The sequence below is a fragment of the Spinacia oleracea genome, chromosome 2 (assembly GCF_020520425.1).
Source record: "Spinacia oleracea cultivar Varoflay chromosome 2, BTI_SOV_V1, whole genome shotgun sequence".
NCBI lineage: Eukaryota > Viridiplantae > Streptophyta > Magnoliopsida > Caryophyllales > Amaranthaceae > Spinacia > Spinacia oleracea.
The window spans coordinates 91,434,929-91,444,593 of record NC_079488.1 but is presented as its reverse complement, the minus strand read 5'-3'; the positions used below and the strand labels follow the sequence as shown (position 1 = coordinate 91,444,593).

At 34.0% G+C, this 9,665-nt stretch overlaps 1 protein-coding gene across 1 annotated transcript; it reads left to right on the top strand.

Moving 5' to 3' along the window:
- The first annotated feature begins 1,004 nt into the window (after window positions 1-1,004).
- Window positions 1,005-8,213, top strand: LOC110778839 (very-long-chain aldehyde decarbonylase CER1). Its single transcript, XM_021983382.2, has 10 exons — window positions 1,005-1,271; window positions 2,769-2,989; window positions 5,240-5,472; window positions 5,573-5,792; window positions 5,892-6,267; window positions 6,399-6,506; window positions 6,591-6,791; window positions 6,986-7,087; window positions 7,253-7,426; window positions 7,803-8,213. The coding sequence occupies exons 1-10, from the start codon at window positions 1,212-1,214 to the stop codon at window positions 7,974-7,976; spliced, it is 1,869 nt and encodes a 622-aa protein (XP_021839074.1). The 5' UTR covers window positions 1,005-1,211; the 3' UTR covers window positions 7,977-8,213.
- The last annotated feature ends 1,452 nt before the right edge of the window (window positions 8,214-9,665 follow it).

Genomic DNA, 9,665 nt, shown 5'->3' with positions numbered 1-9,665 from the left:
GAATTCTATTTAGAGTCGAACTCGTCTTAGAGATGTGCTAACAATCGATTTAAGCAAGATAATGCCGAAATTACAACAGAATTTTGTCTCTTACCCTTTCCTATTTATTTTTGGTTGGGGAAATCTCCTCGTGTTTTTTTTTCCCTTTCTTTTTATTTGTTCTTTCCCTTTTCCTAATTTCCTTATTTAATTTCATAATTTGAACCAAAAAAAAAAGTAGCAACAATTCATATATTTCTTCCGTTCTTAAATATTTTTCTCTTTTTCTTTTAAGGTGCATGTTCCATAATTATTTCTATTTCTTTTCTTTTCTTTTTAACTTTATAGTATATACTTATACTTTTAGATTCATTCCTATACATCCCTACGGAGTAATTTTTTTTTTCCTTTTTTGAATGTAATTTTAGTATTACTCGTCAAATTTTTGGGTTTAAATTGAATTTTAGACTCTGAATTATGTTGCCAAATTTTAAACATATCTTATGTACAATATAAAAAATATCGTTAAAAAAACTGTTGTTATTTTAAATTTTCAAACCCTTATTATACATTTTCTGGTGCGGCCACTGAAACATGCATCAACTAACTAATGAAAGATATATGGCAGGCCATATGAATTTACAAATAAAATTTATTAACAAAATGGTATACGCGTCTCATATGAATCGACTCATTCAGGTAGTTCGTTGTTGTAGGTCTCGGGCATTAAGTTAAGCAGGTGATCGATGCTGATGTATTGCCGATGAGTTGGCTTATAATAAATCTTAGTACTTAAGTTTTTACTCCAAAACCAATTACTGTATACACTTTCTCTTAAAACAGTTTAATACATTTAACAGCCGCATAATTTATATTATAAATATTTGAATTGTTCATAATAAAAATCCTAAAAGTTGATATTGTAAAAATATCATGTATAAAAAAAAAAAAAAAAAAAAAAAAATCCATTGAAACAGACCTATATATGAAAACCATCAATGACGGTCAAAAGGGATTGGAGTATTTATTATGGAGTACTCCGTAGTTTAATCTAAGCCATATACGAGCTAATACTACGTATGGCTTATATAAAGTGCGCGCTCTTGCGCTACCAATTAAGTTTTGTCCTGCCTACTCCTCATTAGTGACCCATACAAACATAATTAATATATACGGAGTACTCTATAGTCTCTACTCCCTAGAAAGAAAGAGAGAGAGAGAGAGAATCAAGTATGGCGTATACACCTGGTATTCTTACTCACTGGCCATGGGAGCCTCTTGGTAGCTTCAAGGTAACCCTCTTTTTCCCTTTCTTTTCCTCTTCTGATGCTCCGTTTGTTTCAAAGGAAAATAAACATTTTCAAAGAATGTGTTGATCGATTGTGGTGTACATATATATTTATTATGAGCTAAGCTGATCGAGTATATTCGTAAAATAGTATTTTTTTTTAAAAGTTTTGGAAATGGAATAAATTATGTGTTTATGTTATCGCCTATGCTTTGATAGATTGCCTAAATTTAGTACCAAAGATGCACCATAAGTACCTTAATTAGTGCGAGTATTTTGCATGAACGATCGAAGGAATTATAACACACTTAAATGTTTTAACTTCTTACTATACGAGATGATGGTATAATTGAAGGAACTAATTAAGTAATTAGCTTGATAAATGATAACATTGCTAGTACTTTATTGGAAGTTATGAGAGTGGCAAGCTAGCTAAGTAACAATGTAACATTATACAGAGTATACACCAAGTATGAAGTATTGTACTTATATACAGAGTAGGTCATTATATATTTATACGGATTGGAGCTAGCGCTCTACTCCCTCCGTCCCGGAATACTTGATCTGTTTTTCTTATCGGGCCGTCCCTTAATACTTGACCTGTTTCTAAAAATGGAAATATTCTAACAATATTATATTATTTCTCACTCCACCCCTATTAACCCACCTACCCCCTACTCCATACAAAAAATAATTAAAAATTCAACCCCTACTCTCCCCCAACCCCACCCCTTTACACATTTCCCACTAACTACATTAAAATAAAACCCCACTATCAACTACTACCTATTAAATTAAATAAGTCAATTCAAGTCCCTTAAACTCTATGCCGGTCAAACCGGGTCGAGTATTCCGGGACGGAGGGAGTATTTTTCTTCCTTTTTTTATAATTTTAAAACATAGGCTAAACATACATTAACGAAAGTGGTTCACACCATACAACAAATTACTAAGAGCGCTTTACTAACTCTTACAAATCATATTAAGCAGAAAATTTTGAAACAACAAAGGTAGCAAATGCTTTAATTGTTGGTCCTTGATTGATGACGCTCCCTTGATCAATGCAACGCGCAATACTCTGTGCGTTAAAGCATGCTACACATATACTTTCCAAATCCCCATTTTCATTTGGCTCCAAGCAAGCTTGAAGTTGATTGGAAGCCCTTAAAAACCTGTGATACTTAAAACCTGTGATACTTAGAACTACAAAGAGAGGCACATGAGAATAGATAATCCACTAATTGGATGAACCAACTTTCTTCGTTGCAATAAACCAGATCCTTTCAATTTTGGGAAAAGAAATATAATCTCGTAGTCTTAATTAATTTCCTCCACCACCCGTCTCCGTTTTCTTTTAATTTATTCAGATACTACGTATGAGTTATGAAGCCCGGTGTAGAAAGGAAAGAAATCATATTTTAATATAGTAGTACGTACTAACTTATCAATGTTAAACTTGAATGCTTGATCTGGTAATAACAAATTAAAGTTGTGAGTGCAGTACATTGTAGTAGCACCATTCGTAGTCCACAGCATATACTTGTTTGTAGTAGGAGCAGAGGAAAGAGATATTGGCTACTTGGCTATATTGCCATTTATGCTATGGAGGATGCTTCACAACCAAATCTGGATCAGTTATTCTCGGTATCGGACTGCCAAAGGCAACAACCTCATTGTTGACAAGAGTCTCGAGTTTGAGCAAGTCGACAGAGAAAGAAATTGGTACGTACGTATATTATATTATTGCAACACTATCATGATTATTCATGCATGATCAATCAATTCCCTTTACTCGCTTGTATCACTTTCCTCAGTCGACAACTTTTGTGTAAGACCGCCTTATTAAAACGACTACTTTAATTGATTAACTAATTGATTTCATTGGGTAACTAATTAGGTCCAGTGATTAAATAATTAGTTCGTTATTTAACTAATTGGTTTCGGTGCTTAACTAATTAGTTCCAGTGCTTAACTAATTGATTCCATTGCTTAACTTATATAACACCAATATAGTCTTTTACTTAAAACCGCCTTATATAAAAGTTTTAATTTAATACAAGTATATATTTTTAATTTCCGTGAATCATATCCAAATTCATTGCTACCTAGTAGTTGTATCATGTATGGGATCGGAATTTAAGACTATCATGAGGACCGGGTATGGATCGGTGATCCGGTGCATATATATGGCCGGCTAAATTTCGATCATATCATGCAAATTGCAATATGTCTACTTAACTCAAATTAAACGCTAACCTAACTAACCTTTACGTAGAATTGTTAACGAAGTACCAACCTATATATTTCATACTACCTCCGTTTCAAAAAGATTTTTACACTTACTATTTGCACGGACTCCGATGCAATGTTTGACTGTTATTATATCCAATTCTGTATGGCAAAAAATTATAAAAAATTGATATTTATAAAATACATTTTGAGACGTGTCTAACAAGATATCTCATGATAATTTTTTATAGATATAATAGTGAGAATTTATGGTCAAAGTTTTAATTGTTGGACACATTTTTCAAAGCGTAAAGTATTTGAATTGTAATATTTTTCAAAGCTAGTGACATAGTCCGTTTTAAAATGGCGGTCCACAATTCGTAATGGCTTAATGACATCTTAATGTGTGTGAACTGTAACATTGGACTGCATTCACTAGCGGAGTAGCGGGAGGCATGTGTTGGTTTAATAGCTAGGGTCGTTTTCCTTAGCATTTACTCCGTATAAAATCTTCTCCAATATGTGCTAGTAGAATAAATTTGTAGGTACCTATATTGAATATATTTCATTTTCTTTCTATCTACTTTTCCCATATTTCAATTTAAATTGTAATTTTTTTTCCCCTTCAGATTAAAGCATTCATAATCCATATATTTCGATTGTTGGTGATGTTCTTATACTCTGTATTTAGCTATGTATAAGTAGGGTTTTCATAGTCCAGACCGGATTGGACTGGTCGGTCTAAAACAAACACTATCTTCGATCTTAAGGTGATGTCGGGTTTTTGGTCCAGTCCGATTCGGCCTGAAACCGAAATTTTTAGGTCTGTACCGCATAGATCGATTTATTTTATCGAACTTAAAAAAAAAAAATTATAACGCGATATTTAAAAAGTATGAAATTTGAGTAAATATAGGACATTTAAGTAAAATATATTTGGGAATAAGTAAATTGCATCTCTATTTAATACTTCGTATAAGGTGTTACTCTGTTAGGGTTTATTAATATAGGTATGCATTATGTTTTATGCAGTAGTATATATTACTACTCGTATAACAAAGAACTAGAATAAACGGAAAAGGTTACATGTACACCTAGTGTACAAGATTCTCATGTACATCACCTTAATTTGTTGACACATCATCAAACCCTCTAAAAAATGAGAATGAAAGACAATAGATATGTCATTTCAACCAATAGAAAAGCATGGTGTAAAAGATACTTTATACACTAGGTGTACATGTAGTAGGATCCAGAATAAACGTAATTTGAATACGGAGTACTGTACTTGAATTAAATAAACAAGTTCCTTCAGGAACGCATAGAAATACGAAGTAATAACCTTCAAAGTTCATTTGTCCGTTGTGCCTCCCAAGTGGTGTTGATTTGGTTGATGACTCGTTCTCCTAATTGTATAGATAATAATTATGATCGAGCTTTAATTTGTAATAGCATACATTCTGACAAACATAGAGTTGGCTCAAGTGGTAAGCAACTTGATGTCGCTTAAGGGAGGTCTCGGGTTCGAGTTTCGCCGTATGCAAAAACTCTTGTTGGGAGATTCACCCACCATAAGCAAGGTGTGCGACACGAGTCGATCCCAGATGTAGTCGGAGCTAAGCTCCGGTGAACCGGGTGTGCTATGCTTTAAAAAAAAAAAAGTAATAGCATACATTCTGATGCATGCTACGGAGTACTCAACTACTTAAGATTGACTATTAATTGTACGTTGAATGAATATAGGGATGATCAGATACTGCTGAATGGGATTTTATTCTATGTTGGGTATTCGGTGCTACAAAATGCAAAACACTTGCCCTTATGGAGAACTGATGGTCTGATTCAAATAACCTTGCTTCACATTGGTCCTGTTGAGTTTCTCTACTACTGGTTCCATCGCGCTCTCCACCATCATTTCCTATATTCACGCTACCATTCTCATCACCATTCTTCCATTGTCACCGAGCCCATTACTTGTAAGTCTTAAGTACATTCATTACTTGTAAGTTGTAAGATAGTTGAGAATATATATTATCTCATTTTTTATTTGTTTTCTTGGCTATTTGTTGTGTACAGCGGTGATTCATCCATTTGCTGAACATTTAGTATATTTCACTCTCTTTGCCATACCAGTACTAACATCTATTCTAACTGGAACCAACTCTATTGCTTCCCTGACCTTATATGCTACTTACATCGACTTTATGAACAATATGGGTCACTGCAACTTTGAGGTTGTTCCTAAATGGATGTTTACTATCTTTCCTCCGCTCAAGTATCTCATGTATACACCCTCGTAAGTAATTCATCGCGTCTCTATTGGCTCAAACTCAGTATATAAATTGTTTTCATGAAATTTAACCCTGTAATTAAATTGTTTAATTTGTGGTGACAGGTTTCACTCTCTACATCATACTCAGTTTAGGACAAATCTCTCACTCTTCATGCCAATCTATGACTATATCTATGGAACTATGGACAAGTCTACAGATACTCTATATGAAACTTCTCTTAAAAAACCGGATGATATTCCAGACGCTGTTCATCTTACACATATGACAACACCACAGTCTGTTTACCAACTTAGGGTAGGGTTTGCTGGTCTTGCCTCGAATCCCCTAACTTCCACATGGTATCTCTGGCTAATGTGGCCTGTCACACTATGGTCCATGATTTTGACATGGATTCATGGTCGTACATTCATTATAGAAAGAAATACCTTTAAAAAGCTAAAGGCACAATCATGGGCTGTACCCCGATACAGGATTCATGTAAGTTTTTTTACCACTCTGCAACTCCAAGATATATGTATATTCATAAGAAATACCTTAAATTACGTTTATTTCTTATCATGTTGTAAACAAAACATATTGATATTTTCTGTCTTTGTTTGGGGGTGTAGTATCTTTTACAGTGGCAACGCTCTGCTATTAACAAGTTGATCGAAGATGCTATACTAGAGGCAGATGCGAAAGGAATCAAAGTAGTGAGCCTTGGACTTTTAAATCAGGTATATTTTAGTTTCCTTGTCGTCTAGCTAGTTTAACTAAGGGATAGCTGCCTAACTTTCATCATGTGATTCCTGTTACTTCAGGGGGATTATTTCAATAGAAATGGTGAAATTTACTTGGAAAGGAATCCTAAGCTCAAAGTAAAAGTGATAGATGGTAGCAGCTTAGCTGTTGCAGTGGTCCTTAATAGCATCCCAAAGGGAACTTCTAAAGTTCTGTTTAGGGGCCGCCTCAATAAGGTTGCTTATTCCATTGTCTCTGCGCTGTGTCAAAAGGACATCCAGGTATATAAACATGACATGTACTGTCTATGTAATGAAAATGAAAATTGACTTTCTGATGTTATATTATTACTCCATCTTCTGATTGCAAGTTTGCAACTCAATCTCTCAACACGGATGTTAATTATGGGAATGGCTTCATCTTAAAAAGATACTTGGTGATTTTAACCTATGTTTTTAACATCTTTATCATTCAGGTTGTTACCACAAAACAAGCTGAATATGAGAAGCTTAAGAAGGCTTTGACGAAAGAAGATGGCGCTAATTTGACCCTTTCAGCAAAAGGCTGCAATGAGAAGGTAATCCCTCACTTTCTCTTCCACCCCTTTGCCTCCATATTAGTCTATCCAAACACACCGTCAATCTTCTTATTAATCTTCATATATGTTCGAATAGTGTTCTAATTCCAGCCAGCTTTTCTACTGGTATATGACTCAAATGTAATATCTTTCTATTTCATGTAGGTATGGTTAGTAGGAGAAGATTTGACAGAAGTGGAGCAGTCCATGGCATCGAAAGGAACAATAATAATTCCCTTCTCTCAATTCCCTCCTAAGAAGACAAGGAAAGACTGCACCTATCTCAATACTCCATCATTGGTGGCTCCTACATCTTTCGGCAACTTGCATTCTTGTGAGGTACGTTCAATGGGGTCGTTTTATCGGATATCAGATATGTGTGGCAACACACATACCAGCTAAAAGACAAATAGCTAAAAGACAAAAAAGGAAGGCCATTCATATTAAAAAAATTACCATTTTTGTTTAAAAAAGTATATTTTTTGTCTTTTGTTATGATATGCATTAGCAAACACATATCAGATATGCAAAAAGACTTCCTCTGGACTCTATTCTACTCAACTTATTATTTTTTTTTGAAATAATAACTTGATGACAATATGCTCTTAGTATTTTCCCGGCCATTTATTAGTTATGTCATATCTTAAGAGAAGTGTTCATTATTTTCCGAAAATTAATTAATTGTAGTAGCTCATGTTCTTGCTTGTGTAAGTAGAATTGGCTGCCAAGAAGGGTGATTAGCGCGTGGCGTGTGGCCGGAATTGTGCATGCTTTAGAAGGATGGAATGTACATGAATGCGGTGATAAGCTCTTCGACGTAGAACAAATATGGGAAGCTTCCCTTCAACATGGATTTCGCCCTTCCCCTGAACCCTGCTTAGTTAAGTAGTGAAAACATTAATTCTGCTATGATGCATATGATTTTCAAATGAATTATATAAGCTGGAGGTCTATTTTATGTCCTGAGAACTCATGCATGATTTCCCCCTTATAATATTGAGACTTATAACTTGTAAGCAACTTGAACAAAGTTGGATGTTATATTAGTCCTTACAAATTTGGTTAACTAAACCGGATTATCCGAATAAGCTTTATATCGATACAAATATTATTATTTATGTTCAAACTATTGATTCGTCAGCCCCATGCCCCCTGTCGTTGTATGTATTTTGAGAATTAATATTAGTATATTTTTATATTCTCCGTTCTAATACTATGGTACAATTTACCTTTTAAAGAAGTTTTACCAATATTGCACTATAATCATTTTAGGAAATAAAATACTAGCTCTGCAATTTCTTTTCACCAATTCTTGAATGGAATTGGTTCACACTAAATTTATTGTGGACTATGCCTTAAAATAAAGTCAACAACTTGTTTCTAATTTATTTTGGCCTTTTATTGGGATAATTATGAAAAATATACTCCGTATCAAATTAGCGTCGTTGATATATGTTGTGCTTGAATAATGTGATTTTAAGTCACAATTTGCTTTTAAAAATACAGGGTTACTATGCTTCAAAAAATGGTTAATATGTCTAAGAGTTTTGGTGTTTAATGTATTATAGTTACTATATGAACAACAAATGTCACTATGAGTGTAAAAAAGATGCTAGAGAAAATTATTGATTTTAGGTCCACACTAATAATATTATTGTGGATCAGGTCCACGCAAGAATAATCCTTTTCTTTCACACTAAATATCTTTTAGGTACATGTTAACTTTTGTTTTGTTTTGTTTTTATTTTGTTTTTAATATTTTAATCACTTAGGCAAGTTTGCATTTTTACACTTCTCTCTCTTTCTTTTTTTCCACTACAAAAAAAACTAATGTTCGACCCCAATGGTGCAATAAACATAAAATATGGAACGAAGCAAGTATATAATTCGAGTTTAAGATTGTTCTATGTACATGCATGTAGGGATGTAAATGAGTCGACTCTCCATAAAATACTCGGGCTCAACTAAAGCTCGTTCATGTTCGTTTTTTAAATAAATGAATTGAGGGTGAACAACCTTTCAAATTTGTTTAATGAGCATGAACCTGAACATATATATGCTCGTTCATTTAATTTCATGAACAACTCGTTTATTTACGTTCAGAGCATGAGCAATAGTGAGTTTCTAGTGCCTCACAACACCCTATTTCCTCTTTATGGGTAAGCTCACTATTGTAGGTTGTGTCTCGTAGCATCCTCATGGTATGAGGTTGTAGCGACTGTTGGGTCATTGACAGCCTCGGCCCACGAGCCAACGACCAACGAAAATTTGGCACTTGTCACCCACTTGCTTGAATTTTCTGCCTAACTCCTCCCACTTCATCTTATATAATTGACAAAAGTAGGAGTGAGAGAGAGAGAGAGTTGTGAGTATGTTCACCTTTGTAAAAAAATATATAAGAGTTGACACATAATAGTGACTCGATCAAGATAGTGGAAAGTAATGTGGATGATGATATGGAAAAAAAAAAGATAAATTTATTGTGTTTGTGGATGTTGTGTTTGTAAATTGCACATTTTCAGGAGCCAATTAGAATCTCTTTTATATACATATTAGCGTAATTTAGTTTCATATAGTT